This window comes from Eulemur rufifrons, chromosome 20, assembly GCF_041146395.1.
Source record: "Eulemur rufifrons isolate Redbay chromosome 20, OSU_ERuf_1, whole genome shotgun sequence".
In the NCBI taxonomy this organism is placed as follows: domain Eukaryota; kingdom Metazoa; phylum Chordata; class Mammalia; order Primates; family Lemuridae; genus Eulemur; species Eulemur rufifrons.
In genome coordinates, this window is record NC_091002.1 from 5,459,856 (window position 1) to 5,485,689 (window position 25,834).

Consider the following 25,834-nt stretch of genomic DNA (forward strand, 5'->3'; position numbering starts at 1 on the left):
GATAGAAATTATAGAAGAAAACAAAATATATATTCTGGAGTTGAAAAGTATAATAACTAAATTAAAAATTCACTAGATGGTCTCAGGAAGAATATTTGAGCAGAAGGAATAAAAAGTAAGCAAAAAGGAAATAGGTCAATTGAAATTATCCAGTCAGAGAAAGAAAAACAAGAAGAAAACTAAAACTGAAGAGAGACTCAGAGACCTGTGGAACACCATTAAACATATTAACAAATGCATAATTGAAGTTACAGAAGGAGAGGAGGGAGATAAAGGGGCAGGAAAATTATTAGAAGAAATAATGACTGAAACTTCCCAAAGTTAATGAAAAACATTAATCACATCAAAGAAGCTTAAGCAATTCCAAGTATGGAACATGCAAAGAAATATCCACTCTGACAAACATCATTATCAAATGGTCAAATCCAGGTACAAAAAGAGAATATTGAAAGCAGCAAGAGAGAACCAATTCATCACATATAGGGCAGCTTCAGTTAGATTAACACCTGACTTTTCACCAGAAACCATGGAGGCCAGTAGGCAGTGGGATGACATACTCAAAGTGTGGGGGTGGGGGGATGGGGGGAAATACTGTCCACCAAGAAGTCTATAATGAAAAGACTATCCTCAGTAACAAAGGAGAAATTAAGACATTCTCAAGTAATCAAAATGAAAATTTATCACCAGGACTCTGCCCTTCAAGAAATATTAAAGGGAATACTTTAGACTGAAGTGAAAGGACACAAGACAGTAACTTAAAACCACATGAAGGAATAAAGAGCACTGGTAAAGGCAATGACATAGGTATAAAAGACAGTATAGGAAGATTGTGGGAAGATGGTGGAGTGGGAAGCATCAGGAATTTGTCTATCTACCAAGACAACAATTGCACTGGCAGAATGTAACTATTTTGGAGTCTATTGAAGGATTACAACTTCCAGGAAAGCTTGGATGATAAAGTACAGTTATTTTTGGCACAGTAGCATCTGCCAACCACCACCACCCCAGCCTGAAGGCAGGCAGCTGTACTTATGTTCCTGGAGCAGTTTGCACACAGTTTGCAGAAGCCAGTGCGGCAAAAACAGACCCTGTCCTTCAGATATTTTGGGTCTGTGTTCTTATCACTGATTGTTATTCTGGTAACAGGTGTAGACAAAGAGGCAGGTGGCCATTATTTTACTTCTCCCATTGTTGCAAGCCTCCTCCCCACTGCCCCAGCTCAAGTGATTTCCAAGAGATTTAAAGGGCCTGTGCCCTCCCCAACTTAATTTGTCTCTTTTTCCCTTTGGGGGAGCTTAGTCTTAAAGACTAAGACATTAAAAAATGACTGCATATACAGGGAAAATTAGAAAGTGATATCAAATGCCAGGGAAAGGCACAAGCTCAGAAAAGCCCTGAGGAGACCTTAAATTTGCACTTAAGGCTGCTCCTTGGCACAGAGAAAGCCTACAAAAATAACAACAAAACCAATAACAAAAATAACAAAACTTGTGGATGGGGGAGAACCTGATTACCAGGGTTATGATATTATTAGATTCAAATATCCAGTTTTCAAGGAAAAAAATCACAAGGCATACATAAAAACAGGAAAGTACGGTCCATTTAAAGGAAAAAAAAATAAATCAACAGAAACTGTCTCTAAAAAAGACCTGATGACAGATCTACTAGACAAAGACTTTAAAATAACTACCTGAAAGATGCTCAGAGAACTAGAAAAAGATGTGGAGAAAGTCAATAAAATGATGAATGAATAAAATGGAAATATCAATAAAGACATATAAAACCTAAAAAGAAACCACAAAGAAATTCTGGAGCTGAAAATTACAATAATGGAAATAAAATTTACTAGAGGGATTCAAAGGCAGATTTGAGTAGGTAGAAGAAAAAAATCAGTGAACTTAATATAGGATAATGGAAATTACTGAGTCTAAGAAACAGAAAAAGTACTGAAGAAAAGTGAACAAAGCCTTTATGGTGACTTGTGGACACCATAAAGAAGACCAAGATATGCATGTGGGAGTCCAGAAGGAGAAGAGAGACAGAAAGGAGGAGAACATTTGAAAAAATAATAGCTGAAAGCTTCCCAAATCTGATGAAAGACATGTATATTAACATCCAAGAAGTTCAAATAACCCCAAGTATGATGAACTCACAGACACCTATACAAAGACATATTATAATCAAACTTTTGAAAGACAGATAAGACAGAATCCTGAAAGCAGTAAGAGAAGTGACCCATCACATACAAGGGATTGTCAATAGGACTATCAGCAGATATCTCGTAAAACAAACAAACAAACAAACAAAAAACTTTGGAAGCCAGAAGGCAGTGGGCTGATATATTCTGACTGCTTAGGAACAAAACTGTCAACCAGCAAAACTGTTCTTCAAAAGTGAGAGAGAAATTAAGACATTAAATAAACAATGGGTGAGGGAGTTTATTACCATTAGGTCTGCCCTGCAAGAAATGCTCAAGGATGTGCTACAGGGTGAAATGAAAAGACACTAGACGGTAACTTGAAGTCGTATAAAGAAATAAAGAATTCAGTAAAAGTAAATACATCAGCAATTATAAAAGTTAATATTATAGTAATGATGGCTTATAACTCCACTTTTTTGTTTTCCAAATGATTTAAGAGAATAAACAAAAATAGAAAAATAATTGAAAAAAATCAATGAAAATAAAAGTCAATTCTTTGAAACAATCAAGAAAATTGAACAGCTAGATCAAGAAAAAAAAGAAAGAAGACTCAAATTACTAAAGTCAGGAATGAAATAGGAGACATTACTAAATAACCTCCTGAACAAAAAGATTTGTGAGAGAATCCTAGGAACAACTAGATACCCACAAATTAGATAATCTAGACGAAATGGACAAGTTCTTAGGGCACAAGCTATTGAAATTGACTCAAGAAGAAATAGAAAATGTGAATAGAGCAATACAAACACAGAGACTGAAGTAGCAATTATAAATCAAAAAAACTTTCCACAAAGAAAAGCCCAGGTTCAGATAGATTCACTGGTGAATTTTACCAAGTGTTTGGAGGAGAATTAACACAAATCCTTCTTAAACTCTTCCAAAAAAATAGAAAAGGAAATAGTTCCTAACTCATTTTATGAGGCCAATATTACCCTGATACCAAAACTAGACAAAATCATCGCAGGGAATGAAACCTAAGACCAATATCTCTTACAAATATAGATACAAAAATGTTCAACAAAACATTAGCAAACTGAATCCAACAATATTTTTTTAAAAAGATTATAAACAATGATGAAGGTTTGGTTCAACATGAAAAACAATCAACATAATACACCAGATTAATAAATAAAAGATAAATCTACGTGATCATTTGAATAAAGGCAGAAGAAGCATTTGATGAAATTCAACATTCTTTCATTACAAAAATACTTAGCAAACTAAGAGTAGAAAGGAACTTTCTCAACCTGATAAAGGGCATCTATGAAAAAAAACCACAGCTAACATCATACTTAATGGTGAAAGATTGAAAGATCCCCCCCCAGGTCAGCAACAAGACAAGGATGCCGGCTCCCATGATGCCTATTCAACATTGTGCTGGATGTCTGAGCCACAGCGATTATTAATCAAGAAAATGAAATTAAAGGCAGCCATGTTAGCAGGGAAGAAGTAAAATTATTTCTATTTGCAGATGACATGATTTCATACATACAAATCCTAAGAAATCCATAGAAAAAATATTGGAGCTAATAAATGAGTTTAGCAACGCTGCAGATACAAGATTAACATACAAAAATCAGTTGTATTTCTATACACTATCAGTGATCAAACTGGAAATGAAATTGGGAAAACAATTCCATATAATAGCATCAAAAAGAATAAAATACTTAGGAATAAATTTAACCAAAGAAGTGCAAGACTTGTACATTAAAAACTACAAAACATTGTTAGAAGAAATTAAAGAAGACCTGAATAAATGGAAAGACATTTTGTGTTCATCAATTAAAAGAATTAATATTGTTAAGATGGCAATATTCCCCAAATTCATCTACAGATCTGATGCAGTCCTTATCAAAATTCCAAATGCTTTTTTTTTCCTAGAAATGAAACGGCTGATTCTAAAATTAACATGGTATTGCAGTTAGCAAAAACTGCCTTATATATATATATATATATATATATATATATATTTTTTTTTTTTTTTTTTTTTTTTTTTTTGAGACGGTCTCACCCTGTTGCCTGGGCTAGAGTGCCATGGTGTCAGCCTAGCTCACAGCAACCTCAAACTGCTGGGCTCAAGTGACCCTCCTGCCTCAGCCTCCCGAGTAGCTGGGACTACAGGCATGTGCCACCATGCCCGGCTAATTTTTTCTATATATATATTTTTAGATTTCCATATAATTTCTTTCTATTTTTAGTAAAAACAGGGTCTTGCTCTTGCTCAGGCTGGTCTCGAACTCCTGAGCTCAAACGATCCGCCCCCCTGGCCTCCCAGAGTGCTAGGATTACAGGCATGAGCCACCCTCCTGGCTGCAAAAACTTCCTTATAAAAGAAGAACTAAGTTGGGGGATTCACACTTACCAATTTCAAAAATGACTTCAAAGCTACAGTAATCAAGACAGTGTGGCTTAGGGATAGACATATAGACCAATGGAATAGAATTCAGAGTCTAGAAATAAACCCCTACATTTATGGTCAATTAGTTTCAACAAACGTGCCAAGATCATCCACTGGAGGAAAGAATAGCCTCTTCAACAAATGGTGCTGAGACAACTGGATATCCACTTGGAAAAGAATGAAGATTCCTACTTCACGCCATATACAAAAATTAACTCAAAATTTATCCAAGACGTAAAAGTAAAAGCCATGGGTTTTGGCCCACAGGGGTAGACAGACCTGGCTGAAGGGTTGGCCTCTCAGCCTTTTTTTTCTTTCTTTCTTTCTTTCTTTCTTTTTTTTTTTTTTTTGGTGAAACAGCCTTGCTCTGTCACCCAGGCTACAGTGCAATGGTGTCATCATAGCTCACTGCAACCTCAAACTCCTGGGCTCAAGTGATCCTCTTGCCTTGGTCTCCGAAAGTGCTAGGGCCCAGAGATGTTATTTACCTGACATCTGTGCCTGGAGTGCCTCCTCCGAGGGGTGAGGGCACCCCTCCTCTTACACCCTCTGGGATCCCATCAGACAGAGCTTGGTGTCTTGGAACCCAGCTCTGAAATCCACTGGGAAGGTGTGGGGGCAGGAGAGAGCTCTGCAAGGAGAGAGGCCACCTTGGGCTGTGTACACACTGCCTGGAGGGGATGCACAATCCACAGTTCCAAGGCTTCCCTGACATACGTTCTAGGTAGAGATTTGGATCCCGGTGGATGGAGGGTGCAGGAAGCTCCCACGAGTCACCAAGGTTTGCAGCAATTCCTGCATTCCGCATCCCGGGTACAGGGGCTCCCAAGACAGCCAACCCTTCCCTGTGGGCCTGTGCACCTGGGCCTCCAAGCAACCCCAGGCTGGGACCCCTGTTTCCAGGGCTCTCATGGGGCAGAGGGGTGCCACGTGGGCACTCCCTGTCTGCTTCTCCTCAATGAGGATGGCCAGAGGGAGCCCTGAGCCAGAGTCCGGGGTGAGAATTCTAGGCCCTTCTGCAGCTCCCTGTGTGCATGATCCTGTATGGGCCACACTCTCTCAAGGCCTCAGTTTCTCCCTCTGTGGAATGTGAGATGGGGCGGGGCTCCCCAGATGGCCCTCAGCCCCGACATGCTTTAGCACAGAGATAATCCCTCTCCTCGTGACCCTGCAGGCCAGCCAGGCGGCTTTGCTGAGCACGGGACTCCGTCCAAGCTCTGAGTCAGCCCCCAGGGTCCAGCTTTGGCAGCCCCTCACTGGCTGGTGGGGTTGGCTGTGGGTCCCAGGAAGGGGATTCATAATTTAGGGGTTATGCTTTAATTTTCAGATTTTCTTTTTCCCAGTGGATTTTCTTGCTCTTGTTCTCCAAGATGCTATTATTGTATCTCCAAGATGCAAAAAAGTCCTTTGCTGCAAATGGGCCCGGGCTGCAGTTTGTGGATATGCATTAGGGTGAGGAGGCTGAAGAACCTCTGCCCAGGGTGGCCAGGGGGAGCTAGCAAAGGGGCAAAGCAGGAGGCACCCCCAGGGCGGAGAGGATCAAGCTTGGGACGCACCTCTGCTTCCTTCCTAATCTCTTTCACACAGACTTACAGCCTGGATACTGGAGAAGGGGGTGGTGGCACAGCTCTCCCCTTGAGAGCCTCTGCTCCCGGGCCAGCCCCATCCCATTCCGTCAGCACGTGCCCTCGCAGACGCTGTCAGCAGGGAGATGCCACTTGGGAGGGAGGCTTGCCCAGGCTGCAGCTGGGACTCCAGCCCTCAGGCTGGGCTCTGCCACTAGCCTGATGCCTTTGGGGCAGGGCCAGCCCCACTGGGGCCCAGTACCGTGTGGAGGTGCAGAGGCTGCTGGGGTCTCTTCCCTGCTCCCACCTCATCTGGCACAGAGGGGCACGGGATGGAGACATCTGGGCATGCACCAGGCCCTGACACACCCATATACGTGCACACACGTGCGCACACCTGACATGCATGTTCACAGTGCCATGCACACACCCCACACACAGGTGCACACATGCCATGCCCAGTGCATGCAGGCGTGCACACCTGCGGTACACTCACGGCCTGTGTCCAAGGAGGACCCACAGCTGCTCTTGAGGGTGCATCAACTAATGGTGGCCCCAGGTTCTGCAGAGAGTGCCCGACCTGCCTGTCTGTTCAGCAGCTCCGTGGGTACTGGAAGGCGTGGCAGCCCCTCATCGGCCCTGCCCAAGCCCACCCCGTGCCCCTCATCCCACACCCTCATCACTCCATGCCCCTCCCATCCATCCTCCACCCAGCTATTCTGCAGGGAGGGCCTGGCCTTCTCCTCAGAGCCCCCATCTTGGGTGGGGAGAGCGGCAGGAGCGGACGGAGGGGAGGACGTGGGAGCGGCTGGCTCCCTCCTCAGGGAGAGAGGCTGATGTGCTCCCGCCAAGTCTGCATCCCCAGAACCTCCCAGCAGCAGCGTGGACCCTCCTCTCGTGGGACCTGCCCCACCCTGGTGATGGGACAAGTATGAGGGCAGCCCCATGGCCATTGCCCCTGCCTCCTGCGGACGGAGCCTGGGTAGCTCCCGGGGCCCGAGCTGCTGTCCTACATCCTCATGCACCCTGCCACCATCCTCACGCACCCTGCCACCATGAGCACCAGGGTGGACTTGTTGGTCCCTTGGGGAATCTTGGGGACAAGAAACGGCTGGGGCCCTGAAGCCTGGGCTGCCACCGGCCTCCCCCTCTCCAACCCCAGGAAGGTGGACGGGGCCCTCCCAGTCTTCAGTGCAGTGCAGTGTCTAGGTCTGTCCCAGGCCTGTGTCTTTGGGGAGGTGGCGCAGCCTCCCCAGTATCAGTCAGGGTGCAGGAAAAAGGATCAACTCAGAGGGTTCAGCTGGAGGGTCCCCAACAAAGGGGCCACTTTCAGAGGTGGTTAAAGGAGCCAACCCCGAGGGTGGGGGGCCCAGAACCAGCCCCAGTAGGAAGAGAAGCCTGGAAAGGCCAGGCAGGGAGCAGAGCAGCCCAGCAGGAGTGCTGGGGGAGGGGCACACAGAGCACCCCTCCCCCACCTTTACTCCTCCCCTCCTCCTTCTGGCAGAGTCTGCCCAGCCCCCCTGCCGGCCCAGCCCCCCTGCCGGCCCAGCCAGGCCAGAGCACTGAGGGAGGCCTCCCTCCCTCCCGTCCAGGACCTGCTTCCCAGCCTGGAAAATGTGAGCAGGCCCCCAGCCTGGGCCCAGATGCCCTGGCTCCAGCCGCGCTGGCGGCCTACTTTCCGCTGGGTGCAGGGGAAATGTAGGTCAGCATTTGCCTGCCTGGCCCGAGCCAGAGCCATGGAAGGAAAAACACTCGGCCCAGGGCTGCTGGGAAGAGGCTCAAGGCTGTGGGGAGGACGTTCCAGCTACCAGCTCCTGCTCAGCAGGCGGGGAGGGAGCCCTGGACATAGCCCAGTCCCTGGATGTCTCTGAGGCCAGCTCCAGGGACTGCCCAGTAGTTCATTCTCCCAGTCTGTCACTTAGTTCCAGCTGCAATCCCAGGACCAGGTCAGGCTGGTGTGTGGTCCATCCCAAAGAAGGTGCTTCACTCTCCCCTGCTCATTTCTTCCCCAGAGGCAACTAGACGGAGCCTGCTGGCCTCTTGGTGGGCGCCCCAACAGACCACACACAGCTTGGCGGACCTGGCAGCCCCTTGCCCCTCAGACAGTGGGAAGCCCACGACTGCCCATCAGCGCCTGCACCTCCCCAAGCCCTCCCCTGCTCAGGCTGCAGGTGCCCAATCTCCCCCACCCCTGCAGGTTCCGGGCATCACCCCAGGGGCTCCAAATGCAAAGGGCATTCCTGGAGCTGTGCGCTGTGCAGGACCCTGGTGGCCATGGACAGCAGGGCTGGAGGGTGGGCTCTGAAAAGAATCACTATGGCAGTGCCCAGCAGGCAGAGGGGGTAAGGACTGGATGGGACCTCAGGCCCAGGGACATCCCTGTGGCAGCTGTTAACACACTGTACTTGGTGGGGCACTGACTCCCCTTCCTGCTAGGAATTTCTAGAGGAAGTTTTAAAGCATAGAAAATAAGTTTTGTTCTTAATGACTTCAGAAAAGCTCTCCCCTCCACCTCAACCGCCTAAAAGGGAGAGTGAGTGAGGGGTGCGCTTACCAAGGGTGGCCCCCCTTGGTAAGCTGAGGTGGGCTCAGGCACCTTCTGGGCAGAGCCAAGCAGCAGAGGAGGGTGCCCGCCAGCCGGGAGGGTCTCCAGGGACAAGGCTCCCACAACAGATCCCAAACACTGCATCCCCAACCAACTCTGCTGCCAAGATGCTTTAAAAAAATTATTTTAGACTTTTAAAAGTTGCAAAGTCAGTAGAATTCCCATATATGCTTCACTCAGCTTCCTCCAGTGTTAACACTTTAGCCCCAGTACGATGGTCAAAACCAGGATATCAACACTGGTACTGTATTATGAAGGAAGCTCCGGACCTCACTCAGATTTCAGCAGTTTTTCCACTAATGGCCTGTTGCGGGACTTGTCACCCCCCGAGTCTGGCACAGGTCCTTGGGCTTTGCCAGTCCTTTGTGACCTTAAGGGTCAGGCCTGGTGTGGGATGTCCTGAGGCTTGGGTTTGCTGTTTCCCCACAGTTGCAGTGACGAAGGACGCTGGTCTTTCTCAGGTGTCACATCAGAAGCCACGTTGTGGCTACGTCTGCACCCAACAGGCCTGGGAGATGTCGTCCCCAAGATTGGCCCCCTGGGGAGGGGAGACACCCTGTCCACCCCCACCACAGGGAGTCCCACCCTCTGTAGGGGAAGGGTGGGCCTGGGAGCCATGAGGATGCTACATCTAGGACAGCCCTGGCCACGGAGAGTCATCAGGTCCCATGAGCCTGGGAGGGGAGGCAGCTTCTGTTCCTTTGGTCCTGTCCCAGCCCCCTCACCATCCTTCCCACCCTGCAGGGATCACTCTCCAGGGGGTGCAGGGCTGGGCCGGCACGGTGCTGGGTCCCGCTGGTCTGGCACTGGAGAGGCCCTCCCACCCCACTTGTTGCAGTCAGTGGTCCCCCCCTCACTATGGTGGCCTGCACTGGGGTCCTGTGACCCATGCAAGAAGAGAGGGATGTGAGGCGTTCCTAGCACCCTTGTCCCTGAGGAGGCACGTGGAGGCTGGAGGCTGCCCATGCTCAAGCTACCCTATCCCTTCCTCCCCGACTCGCCTCCGCCTCCTTGTCTGTGACCATGAATCGTGTCTATCAGGGTGCCCAGCGTCCAGCAGGGCTCGGCCAGGGTTGTTGGGAAGGCACAGCCTTCTCTAACTTCTCTTACTGGGCACACCCAGAGGAGGCCTTGAGTTCTGGGGTCAGAGGGGCCAGGAGAAATCCCAGCTTGTCACAGCTGTGTGTCCTCCACTGATAGCACAGGGGTCTAGGGCCATGTGCGCTCAGTGGGAACTTCTCACCTCTGCCATTAGGCTGTGAAAATAGCTGTGGGAAAGGGCACAGGAGGGCGCACAGCTGAGCCATCCAAGACCCATGAGCCCTTGAGAGCATGCCAAGGGTTCTCTGAGCAGAGCGCCACTGCTGTTGCCACAGCTGCTGCCTGCCATGCAGCCCGTTTGGGCCCCTGCCCGTCTCCTCGCCTGCTAAACCCCACGGGTGGGTGGTGCAGCCAGGTGCAAAGATGTGTGTGTGTGCTTGCTGGCAGAAAGAGCATGTTACTTCCAGAGAGAACATGTTAATGAGGCCTGGAGTTCTCAACTGCACCCCAAGAAGCAGGGGATAGTGAAATGTCATCCATGGATCATGGAGGGAGAAGACTCCACCCCGGGCAGCCCATGCCAATCTAGAAATGCCACCTGTGAGCATGAAAGCAGATACTAGAGCATGTGGTGTCCATATACCCTATTCAGCGAAAATGCTGGAAAAAACAGCCGACTGACCATGACCAAAACAGAGGACATGAGACTGACGCAACCTGAGGCTGGGAGGAGAGCAAGCGGGGCGAGCCGGGAGCTGTGCCGAACGCCAGCGCACAGCGACGTGCGCACTAGACGGGGCAGCCGGTTGCTGGGAATGACCAGGATGTAAGTCACAAACCCCTGCGTGCCACACAGCACAGGAGCTAACACCCGAAGCTGACTGCAAGTTAATACACGGGGGACTTGAGGAACACACAGCTGCAGGAGCACTCGCTGTGTCTCTCACAGCTGGGTCTGTGGCAACAGAAAAATGCAAACAGATGTAGACTTGATCTTCACATTCCTCACGGAGAAAAGTAGCACTTTTTATAAGTCCGTGTCTGTTATGTATTGGCTGCTAAGAAAACCGCCATGAACTAAAAAGTAGAGTAATTTAAATGAGTTTATTATAATCCAAAAAAATTTAAAATAAATAAAAAGTGCCATCCCTTCCTCTCAAACTTAACCACTCAGAAACTCAGGAACATGTTCCCGGGAACCCTTAGATAGACAAGGAATCAAATCTGCACGTGGCTCTCTGAAAGCCGTGAGAATACAAACGTCTAACCAGAGCTGGGGGCCCAGCCGCCGCAGTGCTCAGAGCCTCCAACGCATCTGTTACTTTCACAGGAAAGAACAAACACGAGGGTTTGTGTCCATCTTACAAAAGTAGAATGAAAGCAATAAAATACATTTTAAGAAGTAGAAAGGGAATTATGAAGATAAAGCCAGAAATTAATGAAGTTTAATAGAAAACAAGTAAAAAGGAAAAATGATTGCTTCTTCTAAAATGAATAAAATAGACATGACTATTTCGATTTAGAATTTGAGTACATTGAAATTTAGAAACCCACAGATGATTAGGAATAAGAAAGGAGACCCAAGTAAGGGAAAGATTCATGACACCACTCCATAATCTGGGCAGCTGTTTGGATCCTGAAGCAAACAGGTAATTTTCTAGTGGATATAAATTGCCAAAATAACTTCAAATGAGAGGAAAACATGAATACGTGGTTACAAGACACTGGAAAACTGATTAAAAATGAACAAATAAAGGAAAACACCAGGAACAGATGTTCACAGCTGAGTATGATCTAATTTTAAGTTGGGAAAAAAGTCATCCCAGTGTTATTTTAACCTTTCCAAGGCATAAAAATATGGAAAACTCTGTAATTCATCTCATGAAACCAGTATAATTTAATGTAAAAACCTGATGTAGAACAAAAAGAGAAAACCATAGACAAATATCACTTTTAAATGAAAATGCAAAAAATATCTAAATAAGACATTAGCAAATAGAACCCAATAAAATATCTGCAGAATTATGTATTATGACCAAGTAGATGTAGAGAAGCTCAATGATTAAGTCATTTCATTATCAAATAAGCACAGAAAATTCAGAGAACCAAAGCAATAGACACAGAAATTTGACCAAGTCCAGCAATCATTATTGATAACAACACTAATTAAAATAGAAAAAAATATGAAAGGCTCTACGTATAACAGTGGCCAAGATCATTCTACACGGAAAACAAACTGTTTCAACAAATGCAGGAATGACTAATGATACCTGCCATTGTCATTACTATTCAACATTGTCACGGAGTTTCTAGCAAATACAATAAGATAAGAAAATCAAATAATGATATAAACATCAGAAAAAATAGATAACATGATTTGTTTTTGCTGATGACATGATTATAAACCTAGACACTCCCCTATACCTGAGTTTAAAAACTGAAAATCAGTAAGAAAATTTAATACAAAATGAATATACAAAAATTAGCAACTTTCCACTCCTCTAGCAATAAGCACCTGGAAATAAAAACAGTAAAAATATTCCATGCCCCACAGACGTGAGGGTGCAGGCTGAGAGCTGTACCGCCCAGCTCCACCGTCCGGGACCGCAGGAACACGGGGTGGGGGCCAGACAGCTGGGTGGATGCTCTTGTTGCCACATGTTTTGGGACCAGGTTGCTTCCACCTCACTTCCCCTCCAGCCTTTAGGGGCGTTGTTGCTGGCTGCAGGGTAAGCTAGGCTGCGGAAATGCCCGCATCCAGCCCTCCAGAGGGGCAAAGAGTGGGAGAGGCAGGTGCCACATTTCCTAAGACCACGCCTTAAGTGGCCCCTGTTGCCCCATGTGCATCCTCGTGGCTGGCACTTGGTCAGGGTCTGGCCTGACTGGACTGCCATCTCCCACGTGCAGGGGGAGGGCACCATTACCACAGGAGAAGGACCAGGCCTGGTCTTCCCACGATGGGAAAAACCATACAATGCTTCTGACAAAACAGATGGGGATTTGACTTGAGAAGAACCATGAACTCAGCACATGTCAAACAGAAAGGCTCAAAAAGTGGAGGCTCTGCATGTTCTTGGAAGGACTGAACCCTGTAGATGTTCGTTCTCCTGATGAAGGAGTGTTCACTTCCAGTTAGAATCCCAACTTCCAAATGTGATGAAATCACCTTAAGGTTACTGTGGAAGAGTAAGTGCATATAGTACGTGAAAAGTGAGAAAGAGGGTCGGCATGGGCCCTGGTTCAAATCCTGGCTCTGCCAGTTTCCAGTGACCTTGGACAGTGACTTAGCCTCTCTGGGCCTCAGTTTCCACTTGTGGCAATGGGGATGTTGGGAGTGAGTTAACGTGAGAAGTGCCCACCACGGCAGCGGGTGCCTGGTAAGCACTGAGGATGTTGGCTGCTTCAAGAGTGCTCTTTCCAGGCATCACAACGTACCTACCACCAACGAGGTCCAATCCCTGTGCCGCTGACAGGGATTGTAAATCGCCCAGTGTGAACCCCAAGGAGCTTATGAATTACAAAGGTGGAATTTAAAGTCAGCGGGGAGCTGGTGTTTGATTAGGTTGTAAGTGAATGACGCATCCTGGAGTGAGCAGAGCCAGACGGGGTCTGGGAGCCGCGTGGCCCCTGCTAGGAGGGGGCTCAACCATAGAGCAAGCAGCCCTGGGTGTCCAGAGCCCAAATGGCCCCAAGGGCCGTGAGGCAAGCTTCTAGCGTGGGCAAGGGTGGCTCCGCACCCCTGAGGACCAACCGTCCAGCTCTGAGCTCTCATGACATGGCAGGAATGTGTAAACCATGAGCTAACTGCTCTGGGAATGTGCTTCCCCAGGCGGCCCCTGTGACAGCTGCTCCCCCTCACAGCTGAGCTGCCACGCCTCCTTCCTTTCCAGCAGGCAGCCGGGGCTACAGCCGCTGCAGCCAGGTGTGGACACCCCCACCTGCTGTGTGGACATCGCCAAGAGGGAGCTGGGTGGGGAGGGGCACCCCTCAAAGGCTCTTGACCCCTCTGGTGTCTGCCTTTGCAGTGACCCTCAGCTCCCCAGGCAGACCCTCAGTGCCACCAGCCAGGCAGGACACCTCCATCACCACTAATCTGAGCCCCACGTGATGCTTCTGCCCTGGACTGAGGTGTCCCAGCTCCTTCCTGGGTCCCGCGAGTCATGCATCTGCATGCCCGATATTCTGGAAGGTTCCAATCCCTCCTGCATGGCCTGTCCCAGCCCTGCCTGGCCCCCAGACTGAGACTTGTGGCCACCTCTGCAAGGTCTGCCTGGGAGGCCATGTGGATGCCCCTGCCTCCCACAGCAGCTGGACCCAGGCTCCCCACCAGCCACATGCAGGCCACCAGCCCGCCACAGCCCCTCAGGATGTGGCCAGTGGACGAAGGATGGGGCTCCTTCAGGGGCAGCAGCCACTCAGGCTGGGGCAGCAGGCGACTCACTGTCTCCACCTCGGGATGTCTGGGGTGGGCCTGGATGGGGGGATGCTGGGGCTCCGCTCCCCACCCCGCTGGCCTTCTGCAGCATGGACCACCCTTGCTCGCTAGAGCACCCCTTCCGCCAGCTGCACGAAAGACCCCAGCAGCTCCCAGCCCACTTGCTTCTGGCGCTGCCCAGCCCTAGGCGCAGCCCTCTGGACGGGGCCCCGCGCGTTCTCGCAGTCCAGGTGGGCGCTCATGACCAGAGGTCAGCAACAGCCCGGCAACACACACGGGAGGGAGGAGGCCGTGAGAGAGCAGGTGGTGACAAGAGGAACCCCACAGTCACCGGGGAGACTGCCCTGCCCCCCCCTCCCCGGGGAGGGTCTGCCTCACTGGGGACCCGCACACTTTCCATTTTCCTGGTGTGGCTTTCCCCAGGCCTCCACAGCTGCCACCAAGAGAGACGCGGGAAGCGCACTGGCTGTTCTGAAAAAATAGCTTTATTGAGATATAATTCATATGCCATAAAAGTCACCCTTTTAAAGTGTACAGTTCAGAGGTTTTTAGTAGATTAACAATGTCATATAATCACCATTGTCTCATTCCAGAACATTCTCATCGCCCCCAAAAGAAACCCTGTGCCTGTTCGCAGCCACTCCCTGCTATGGTTTGGATAAATGTGCCTCAGTTTGTTTCGCGCTGCTGTAACAGAACACCACAGGCTGTCATCTACAAATAGACATTTGTTTTCCCCCTTTCTCGAGGCTGGGAAGTCTAAGTCCCTGGCAGGGTCGATGTCGGGCGAGGCCATCCTCCCCTTCCTCCACGATGACACCTTGCACACCCGCACCACCCTTTTCAATGTGGCATCCATTCCTTCCTGAGTTCTCATTAGGCCCCACCTCCCCGCACTGTTGCTTTGGGGACTGAGTTTCCACATGAGTCTTGGAGGGGACAAAAGCATTCAAAGCACAGCATTGCACCCTGGCCCCCAAAACGCATGTCCGTCTCACTCGCTAAATACATTCACCATCCCAGTAGCCCCAGAGTCTCCCCTCATCCCAGTTCCACCTCGGAAGTCCCAGTCCAGTCTGCCCTGGATCAGAAGCAGGTGAGACTCAAGGCAGCTCCGTCTCCAGGTAACTCCCCTCCAGTCACGCACTCCGAGATGCAGTGGCGGGACAGGATAGGACAGACATTCCCCTTCCAAAGGGAGAACTAGGCAAGAGAAAGGGCACTTGTTCCCAGGTAAGCCTGAAGCCCCACGGGTCAGACGACAGCAAGTCCTAGGCCTAGGGGATCATCTTCCTTGACTCCAAGTCCCACCTTCCAGACGCTCTGGAGCGGGGGTGGCCCCAAGGCCCCGGGCAGCCCCACCACGGGCTCTGCTGGGCTCAGCCCGCCCAGCAGCTCTCACGGGCCTCGCTGTGGTTCTGCAGTCCTGGGGTCTCAGGGGTCCCCACTCCCACAGCTCCACCAGGCATTGCCCTGGTGAGGACTCTGCAACAGCTCTGCCCTTGTGGCAATTCCTGGCCTAGGCCCCAGGGCTGTTGGTGACATCCTCTGAAATCTGGGTGGAGGCCACCATGGCCTCACTTGTGCACTCTGTGTGTCTTCGGAATTAGTGCCACGTGGATGCCGCCATGGCTTACTGCTTGCACCCTCTGGAGCTGCAGGTCAAGCCACACCTGGGCCTGCTTGAGCCGAGTAGTGCTGGGAGCGAAGGCCCAGGCAGGCAGGGAGCCCTGGGGTCCCAAGGCTGCCCCGGAGGCCCATCTCCTGAAATTATTCTGCCCTCAAGCCCCTTATAAAAGGGCTGGAGGGAACTGCTACACCCTTTGCCCTTCTGCCTTCGCCAGGTGAGGGGCCACAGCAAGAAAACTTGCCTGATGGACAGGCCTCACCAGCCGGCGCCTTGGTCTGGGACTCCCAGCCTCCAGAACCGTGAGCAGATGGCTGCTGTTTATACGTTACCCAGTCCGCAGCATTTTGTTACAGCATCAGGAACAGACTAAGACTCTCCCCGTTCCCCCACCTCCTGGCCTCCTTCCCATGCCTGTGAATTTGCCTGCTGGACGTTTGATCATGTGATATGCGCCCTTTCCTGTCGGGCTTCTTTAACTCAGCATGTTTTCAAGGCTCATCCACTTTGTAGCCTGAGTCAGAACTTCATTCCTTTCTACGGATGAATAATATTCCATTGTATGGAAAAGCCACAGTTTATCTATGGACATCAGCTGTGTCCACTTTTTGGCTATTGTGAACAACGCTGCTGTGGACATTTGCATATAAGCTTTTGTGTAGCCACGTTTTTGATTCTCTTGGCCACTACCTGGGGGTGGAATTGGTTGCGTGGCAATTCCGGATACCCTCGGAAGAGCTGCCACTCACTCCCACCAGCAGCACAGCAGGGCTCCAGTTTCTCCTCCCCGACACTGGTTATTTTGGGTCACAGCCCTCCTACTGGTGTGAAGTGGCGTGTCATCGTGGTTTCGATTGTGCTTCCTGATGGCTGACGTTGAGCACCCCTTCATGAGCTTGTTGGCCTGTTGTATAAATTCTTTGAAAACAAGTCTGTTCAAATCCTTTCGCATTTTCCATTCAGTTGTTTGTGTTTTCATTGTTGAGCTGTGAAAGTCCTTAGGCATGTTGGTTTTTACTGGCCCACCGGTGGATGGGACACATCACTTCTGCTCACTGTCGTCGGCCAGAATTAACCACATGGCCCACCCCACCGTGAAGGGAGTGTCTGATGGGCACCAGCCACCTCTGCCACTAGGCTGTAGGTGCAGACCTAAGAGTGGGTGGCTTGGTACTATTTATTTAACTACTTACCCTTCCCCTACAGATTTGAAGTGTCACCTTCACAGTGACATCATGCCTTGTGAACACAAGTCTACTTACCCTCTGTCCACACCCCACACCGCACAGGGGTGGCCAGGGGTGGCCTCTCAGTATATGTTAAGATCTGGTAGAGATAGTTTCCCTTATTGCTCTTTTATTCCAGAATTTCCTTAGCTTTCTTACTTGTTTATGGCTCCACACTAAACTTACAATCAATTTACCCAGTTATGGAGAAGTTCTTGGGTGTCTCCGTTTGCCCTGCGGTGTCAGTGGGCTGGCTCGGCTGGGATGGTGCCGTGGTGCAGCGGACTGTCCCACCCACGCCGGACGAGCCGTCGTGATGCTGGGCCTCAGGGCTGTCCACACAGCTCTGGCTGTCCGCTCCCACACAGCTGTGCCTGTGTTGTAGACGGGGCCTTCTCTCCTCCAGCTCTTCTGATTGGAAGTGTTTGATTTGAAAGATGCCGATTTCTGGATGTTAATTTTGTGCATAGCCACCCTCCTAAATCCACCTTTGTCTTCTAACAGTTTTTCTGAGGCCTGCTCAAAGTGGCGGCGGCATGTGTCTTCCTGGGGCTCTTGGCCAGGTGACACCTGCCCTGCCACTGGGGCTAAGGCAGGGCCCCAGTGTCCCCCAGTGCTGCCTGGGCCGTGCTCTGGGCATAGCCCCTGGGGGCACACGGACTGCTGACGCCGTGATGGAGACAGCAGCAGCTCCGGCTGAGGTCCTAGGGAAGGGGCCGCACTCTGGGCACCTGGATACAGGAGGTCGTGCTGGGCTCGCCGTGGGGGCACCTCCGAGTTGGGGCCTTCTCTGAGAAGCTCCACCCCTGGGCCAATGCCTGCTCCCTGGGTCCATGTCTTTACCAAACTTCGGTGCTCCCTGTGGAGCTGTGGGGTTTGTTTTTTGGGGTTTTTTTGAGACAGAGTCTCGGTCTTTTGCCCGGGCTAGAGTGCCGTGGCGTCAGCCTCGCTCACAGCAACCTCAAACTCCTGGGCTTAAGCGATCCTCCTGCCTCAGCCTCCTAAGTAGCTGGGACTACAGGCATGCGCCACCATGCCCAGCTAAATTTTTCCATATAGTTTTAGTTGTCCATCTAATTTCTTTCTATTTTTTTTAGTAGAGACAGGGTCTCACTCTTGCTCAGGCTGGTCTCGAACTCCTGAGCTCAAACGATCCGCCCACCTCGGCCTCCCAGAGTGCTAGGATTACAGGCGTGAGCCACCGCGCCCGGCCGAGCTGTGGGTTTGGTTGAGACAGCGTGGCACCTGGCACCTGGGGGTACTCAGGGGGTGGTGGGATTCAGGGTCTCACTCAGGGAGCCCAGCCCCCAGCACCCACTATCCCTAGAGGCCTGGTCGGAGCTGACTCATCTCCAGCCCCCGCGGTATTTGCCGGTGGTGCCTGTGGGACGGCGCCTCCGAGAGGGTGGGGTGCCGGTGGGGGGACACCTGGTGTTAATCAGGGAGACACTGGCGTCTCTGTGCTACCAGCCCCTCCCGGCATGCCTGTCCCTGCTCACCAGGACGCCCCACCCACAAACGCCCACCCAGGTCCCTGGCCCAGCAGAGCCCCTCAGCTGACGACTCGGCATCCTCCATCTGACGGCGTGGGAGGCTCAGGGATTGGGGTCTCCAAAGGGAGTGGGGTCCCTGATGCAGGAAGTAACACTCCACCCCCGACTCCCCAGCCCCCAGCTTTCCTGGACCCCTCCCGGCCTCTGTCTCCCTCCAGCTGGGAGGAGGGGGCAGCGGAGCCTGCGCCTGCCGGGAGGGAGGGGTGGGAGGTCTGCGACCAGCCTATGGCTCACTCCGGGTGTCGGCTCCTCCTACCCACATTCCTCCCCCAGCACGGGGCTGGGGTGTCAGGGTGGCCCTACCCTTCCCCAGGCCAGCATGGGCCATGAGTGAGAGGATGCCTGCATTCCAGTCCTCGGCCGCCTCTCAGGGCACCCAGGGCTGAGGGCTGGGCTGGTCCAGCCGCCAGGACTAGACAGGGCTCTGCCCAGGCTTTCTCCCCTGGAGCACCTGGCCACGTGTCCTCCCTGCCCACTGGTCACGCCCTGCTGGCCAGGGCTGTCACCCAGCCTTGTCCCCCAACAGCTTGCCAGGGCAGAGGCCAGCAGCCATGTCACTGGGCTGGTGTGTGGCCCCAGATGTGAGGTACAACTGATACGAGGACACCCCTACCGCTGGGCACCGGGCAGGCCGGATCCATCCCCACTCACCTGTTCCTCACTCTTGCCTCCCAGATCAGCAGTGTGGGGTGCCTGGAGGTGGGGGACGTAGACATGAACACGCAGACCAAAGTGCCCTCCCTGGGCGCCATGTTCCGGTCATGGGGGCAGAGACCAGCAGGTGGCAAGGGCTGTGGAAGAGATGGAAGGGCCGGGGGCCCAGGGGCACGGACTCACTGCACCATCAGCAAATGCATCCCTGGGTGGTCTGAGACATGTCCAGTCCCCTGCAGGAGGGCTGGGTGTGCCCAGTGGAGGGCAGCAGGCTCAGTGGGGGACAGTGACCTGCAGGCCCAGTGAGGCCCTTGGAAGAGAAGGGGCTTCTTCTGGGCTCAGCGTGGTGCTGACCACTGTGCAGACACTGGGCACCACGGAGGGTGTGTGGCCACCCACTGCACAGGTGGGTCACCTGGGTCAGTCGAAGACCCTGTTCGTCTCCTGTGTGGACCCAGACTGGCCTGGGGGCCCTGAGGCAGGCGCAGTCTTGGGGCAGCAGGGGCAGCACGAATGAAGAACGAACCCCAGGCCATGCAGCTTCAGGGTAAGGGGAGGCCCGGGGCAAGGGTGGGGGTGCCAGGGCCTGGTGTCCCCGAGACAGCAGGACTGCTCTGTGCCAAGGTGCCCAGAACAAAGCATCTGGCCACCCAGAGCGAGAATGGTGTTCCCTGGGCCTGGGCCCCAGGAGAGCTCCCAGCCTCTTGGCCCCTCTGCCCTGTTGTTCCTCTGCACCTGCCATGGTGGGCATGTGACATGTTAAAACCCAAGTGCTCACGCAGACCATACCACCCCAGGCCCCCTACAAGGGATAGAGACCAGAGAGCTGTGGGTGTGGGGTCTGCAGGGCCCCCCGCACCATCAGGGGCTGGGCTTCCGTCAGGCACTGCACCCGCCCCTCACCAGCCAAGGCTGGGGGTGACAGTGTGACCCCCTGGAGCCTTGGCTCACTGGTCACTTCGTCCTATGTCTGAAGCCCTTGGGCTGCTGTTGGAAAGCTGGGGGCAGGCGGTGGCCGTGCCATCCAGGTGAGTGGTCAGGGAGCAGAGGTGGACTCACCAGGCGTTGGCACCGGCCAGGCCAACCCATCCTGCCCAGGCTGCCAGCGAGGCGGCCGGGGCTCCATGCTGAGGTGAGATGGGGAGAGGCCCGTGGGGCCTGCGGGGGTGGGGGCGGCGCTGGCCAGCGGGGCCAGAGGGCCTCCTCCCGGCGCCGGGCTTGAGGCCCAGTGGCCAGATGGCTTTCTTTGCTGTGGGGAGCGCCAGCAGCAGGGGGAGAAGGCCTGGAAGAGACTGTGCAGCTGGCCGGCCTTTCGAGTCTTCTCTGCTGATGTTGTTTTTTGCTGGAAAACCAATTCTGCAAGTCCAGCTGGGCTCCGGCCGAGAGCAGCCGAGGGCAGGGGCAGCAGGTGCTTCCCAGCCTCCTTGGGGCCCATTCTGGGCCTGCAGTGGGGGGCGGGGGCCATCCTGGGGTGGGCCCGGGAGGGCCTGGCCCTGCCCTGTCCCCTGCCCAGAGGGAGGACTGCAGGAGGTCACAGCTCAGGTGCCTGCCAGCCGCCAGGGGAGAGGACATCTCCAACAGCACAGTGGCCCGAGGGTGGGCCTGCCGTGGGCTCTCCCAGCCCCAGCCCTGCCCCAGGCCTGGAGCCTCCTCTTCACCCCTGCTCCAGGGGCTCAGCCTTGTCCGTGCCGACCACAGGACCTGAGCACGGCCAGAGGGCTGCGCCCTGCGGTGCAGCCGTCTCAGTCCTAGCTGCCGGCCTCTCCTGAGACACGGGCACGGCACGAGCCTGAGTCCTTTTTGGCCTGTTGGTTTGTGCCTTTGCCATCCTGTTGAATGAGCCATCCGGCCTCTGGCGCTGCCTCGTGCGCACCAGCTCTGTGCCCCCACCACAGGGTGCAGGGCTGGATCTGTGCCCCCCAGCCACGCCCCAAGTCCACACACGCAGGCCGACATCCGCTTACACGCGCATCACGCACCGGCCCGCTCTGTTCCTCAGCCCAGCCACCTCCTGTCCACCTCCACGTCAGAACCAGACTGTTGTCACTGTGCCTTAGTGTTATGAGCACTTTGTTGTTCCATGTAAATCTGGGGGTAAAACTGTTGAATTTGTTAAAAATAAACCACTGGAATTCTGACAGGGATTAGGATGAAATTCTAAGTTAATTTGGAGAAAATGTGTGTTGTACACTGCGGACACCCCCAGCCACAAACCCAACCGTCTCGTCACTCTGACGGCCCCGCTCAGAGCTCAGCACCTGGTCTGCTGCCCCCAGGCTGCTCCCGCACCTGCTGCTGGGCTGGGTGGTACCAGGTCCTGGCCCGTTGCATCCATTCGTTTTGGAGTCAGCGGAGCGGGTCACACCCCGTATCTTACGCAAAGGAAACGGAAGACAGGTGTGGGGGACAGAAGAGAGCAGGGCGCGTTCCAGTGCCCTGCGGTCACTGGGTAAAGCAGTTAGCAGCTCCCGGCCCAGGTGCTTGTGCAACGCAGCCTTGCCAGCCTTCTGATTCGTTCTAGTCATTTGCTGATTTCGTTGGGTTTTCTGTACAGATGACGATATTCAAACCTCTTACTCCGTTCTTGCCTTAGAGGTTTGGCCACACCCTCCGGTATGTTAGACTCGGGGGAGACAAACTTTGATACCCATTTCACAGACGAGCAGACCAAGGCTGAAGCGGGGAGCCTCACCTCTGCCTCCCGCCAACCCCTGTCCCCAGCACCCTCCGGGGGGCCTTGTGGGTGGGGCCCCTCCCAGGTCGGCCCCGCCTTCAAACAGTGGAGGAGGCGCCAATGGAAGACTCATGTTCCGGCTCAGAACACTGTTCTGACGGCTTTTTTTGTCCTTACATCTCGATTCACAGCCAGACTTGGGCGTCAGGCTCCCTGGCTGCCAGCCTCTCCCCAGGGGAAAGTAAACGTCCAACTTGGAAACACTGAGACTGAGTGTGAGGCCTCGGGCCTGTGTCCAGAGCACATTCCTGGTGCCCCTGCCCGGCCTGGCGGGAGGACAGGGCTGGTAGGGCACCCAGCTCCAAGGGAGGGAGGCCAGCTCCCTGCTGCTGTCCTGAGGGTGGACCAGGGCCTGGGACCCTCCCCAGGGCTCAGGCCAGAGGTCAGGGCGGAACTCCTGGTCTTCCTGTGGCCCCTCCACAGCCATCCTTCCACGCTGCGACCCTGGGAGTCACCTCTCACGCCCACACCCGAGCCGGCAAGGCCGGGCTGAGCTATTAATACAACAGGCACCCAGGGCCCGCCCTTCTCCCCCAGCCTGGGCCACCTTGGGGCAGAGACGGGCTGGCTGTGTTTGTCGGGCAGCGGCACCCACCTGCTGGGTGGGGCAGAGGCCTTGGCCACAGTGCGGTGGGGCGGTCCTCGGGGCTGGCTGCCTGAGACTGGGGCCAGCGGCCACACGGGGCCCAAAGAGCGCACCCCACCTTCTCCTCTGCTCCAGACCATAGTCGGGGCTGACATGCGAGGGGATGATGCAGCATCCAGGGGAGGGTCCTGGGGAGGGGTCTCAGGTCCCCTCAGCACCTGCGTGTCACCTGGATCTGCCCTGCAGGGGTCTGAGCCATCTGGAACGCTCCTCTGGGGTGTCTGTATGGTAATTTTTTCACTTAGGGACTTTATATCAGAGTTCATGTAATCTCATAAAATTTTATCTTGTCATTGTTTTTCTAGTTGTGTAAGGTATGCATAAATCTAAATTTTAGCCTTTACTCTTTGTGATATTTGTATTTAAGGCTCTAAGTTTCAAGTCAAAGGTTGAGTTGTGGGGCTGTTTTGAGGACCCGTGTGGCCCAGGGAACACTCAGGGCTCTGCCTGCCCACGGCAAGTGCCCGCACACCACAGCCTGTCCCGACTCCTGCCCGAGCTGTCCAGGTCCTCCCTCCCCCGACCTGTCCGTCAGGCACCTGGCACTCGCGCGGCGCTCGTCCCGGCCCTGCCCGGGGGTAACACCCTGTCTCCAGTCACAGCTCTGCAGGGCCCTGGGCCCGGCTCTGCGATCAGCACGACACGGGTTTGCCAATTCAGGAAGTGTCATGAGCTCTTGGGAGGATAAATAAAAATAGAACCACACGTGGGCCCGGGCTACAGGGAGGACCCCCTGTTGGGAATGGAGAGACCCCGGGGGGCAGTGGCTGGGCAGACTCCGGCTTCTCCAGGACAGAAGCTGGGAGATGACAGGCTGACGCGGGCACGGTGGGGGGAAACGGCTCCTGATCTGGAATTCCGTGCCCAGCCGACACTCATTCAGGTGCACGGGCAAAACTAAGGCGTTTTCACCAGAAGCAAACAGGTATTTGGAGGCCGTGTGACCCTGGCAGAACCGTGTGGAAAGGCCACTGAAGAGCCAGCCTCGGGGGCACAAGGCTGCGCGGAAAAGCGGAATGAAGGCGGAAGAGGAAACTTGGTGAAGCCACTGGAGAACCTGAGACGTGACCCCCCGGGCACTGCCATGGTGGCTTGGCGGCGGCCCAGGCAACTCTTACCGGCGCTGGCCAGCCTCTGGGGGCGGACGAGGCCCCACCCTGCCCTAGGCAGCCCACCGTCCGTCCAAGGAGAGAGACGAGCAAGTGCAGCCACACGTGGAGGCCACGCGGGAGAGTCAGCGTCAGACTCTGCACTGGGCGGCCAGTGGGCTGGGGACGACGCAGGGGAGCTTGGCTGCACGCTGAGTGCCGCGGGCGCCAGGGCGGGCTCTGAACAGCGGGACGAGACCCCTGATGTGTCTCTCAGCGGTGGCCCCGAGGGAGGTGCAGGGGACTCTGCCGCTGGGCACTGACTGGGCTTCCAAAGGAAGCTCCTGAGAACCAGGAGGCTGGGATTCTAACGAGGACATGAGGACACAAGCGGGTTGACCTTGAGCTCAGGGAAGGAATGACCCCTTTTGGCTTTTTTGCACATTTCTGTAGTTGTCCAACCGCTGGTCTTGGCAGCTTCCCATGTCCGTCTGCAGAGGACTTGACATCCATCTGTCCTCCTCCGGCCTGCGCCTTCCCAGCTCGCAGGCCTGCCTGAGGGAGGTGTGTACAAAGGGAAGGGCGGGACACTCTTTGGGACAGGACAATGGCCAGTCAGGCCATTGTCCAAGCAGAAAACAGCACTCACAACCCATGGCCTCACCCAGCACGCTCTGCCCTCCCTCAGACGCAGAGGGACAGGCCCGACACACACAGGGACCCCCCAGCCTGCCTCTGCCCTTCTCCTCTGTCTCCCCGGGCTGCCTGCTTCCCGGAGGCTGAGTTCAGGCCCCGCAGGACTAAGAGCCACCAGTGTCCTCCTGAGACAAAGTCACTACAACAGATGCTAGGCACGTCTGCTCTTTCTGGGGTTTTTATTTCTTTAAAATAATTCATACAAATGGTTACGGTCACAAACATGATTTTAACCAAAATATTGCTAGCCTAACACATCAGCAGGACGGCACCGGTGCAGGTGGGGACGCTGCCGTCGCTCCGCATCCCCCAGGACAGACGCCGACGGGCAGCGAGCACACTTGTGCGTCACCCACATGCTCCTCGCTCTGAGCTGCCTTGTGATGCCGTCTCCATTTGGAACAAGGGGTTCATGCCAAAATTAGGAAAAACAGCTTTTGTTTTTCTAAATTATTCTAAAAATAAGACAAGCAGGTAGAAAAAACAATGCACTGTGTGGCATAAAAAGAAATATGGGAAGGATTCATTGTCCTGAGAAGTTTGCCAACTGCCTCATTCCGGGGCACGTTCCAACATACAAAAAGAAAAAATAATCTCAAATCCACTTGCTGAATGCTCCCTCAGGTTTTCTTTTTGTTGACAGCTAAGCAAACAAATCCTTTGTAATGTTCTAAAAACTGTACACAGACAAGAACATTCATGATAGAATTAACTACTAACTTCTTTTGCTTAACGAGGAACGCAAAGGACACAGGACAGTGAGCCAGCCCACGGGACGGGACAACTACAGTGGACACGGGAGGGCCAGCGCCGCCCCCGCCTCCCGCACGGCCCGGACCAGTCTCTGGAGCTGCAGCCACCACGAAGGCGCCGCCTCCGCCCGCTCCGGTCCGAGGGGTGCAGGGCCCTCCGCCCAGGCGCTGGGCCTGGCGAGCTCTTCCCGGGCTACAACTGGTCGCTCGCGTGGTCTCTATCCGCCTCGGGCTTGACAGTTTGGCCAGGAGAAGGGGCGTGGGGTGGGTGGGCCACAGGGGGCAGGCCGTGGGACAGGGACATGGCGCTGGGGACAATGCCTTCTACGGCGGCCGGGATGCCAGTGGGGGCCACACCCACCACGCCCGGGGGGTACCTGCTGGGAGAGGGGGTCTGCATGTGATGCCCATTTGCCACTCACCGAGGCGTGACACCCAGGGAGGCCAGAGTGGCAGGTGGCTGCTCCCGCGGAGAACTGGCCGTGGGCAGTGAGACTCACCAGCACTGACGCTGCCCACCCGCGTGAGCCACTCCCTGGTACAGGGAGCCGTGAGGCCTCACCCAGGGCCCTGGCCAGTGGTGGTCTCTGCCTGGTGGTCTTGCATTCACCAGG

The 25,834-nt window shown here is 53.6% G+C and overlaps 2 protein-coding genes across 10 annotated transcripts in view; one reads left to right on the forward strand and one right to left on the reverse strand.

Moving 5' to 3' along the window:
• The window catches only part of MAEA (macrophage erythroblast attacher, E3 ubiquitin ligase), a 400,167-nt gene that overhangs the window by 263,448 nt on the left and 110,885 nt on the right, over positions 1–25,834 (forward strand). The gene's annotated exons all lie outside the window — the stretch shown is intronic.
• The window catches only part of CTBP1 (C-terminal binding protein 1), a 32,997-nt gene continuing 31,794 nt past the window's right edge, over positions 24,632–25,834 (reverse strand). For 5 of the 9 annotated variants that reach the window (XM_069496444.1, XM_069496446.1, XM_069496449.1 and 2 more), the window contains one exon: positions 24,632–25,600. In XM_069496444.1, the coding sequence (XP_069352545.1) occupies positions 25,414–25,600 (187 nt within the window). In that variant the 3' untranslated portion in view covers positions 24,632–25,413. The remainder of the gene's footprint in view (positions 25,601–25,834) is intronic. The other 4 variants (XM_069496445.1, XM_069496450.1, XM_069496451.1 and 1 more) reach the window with 1 other exon arrangement.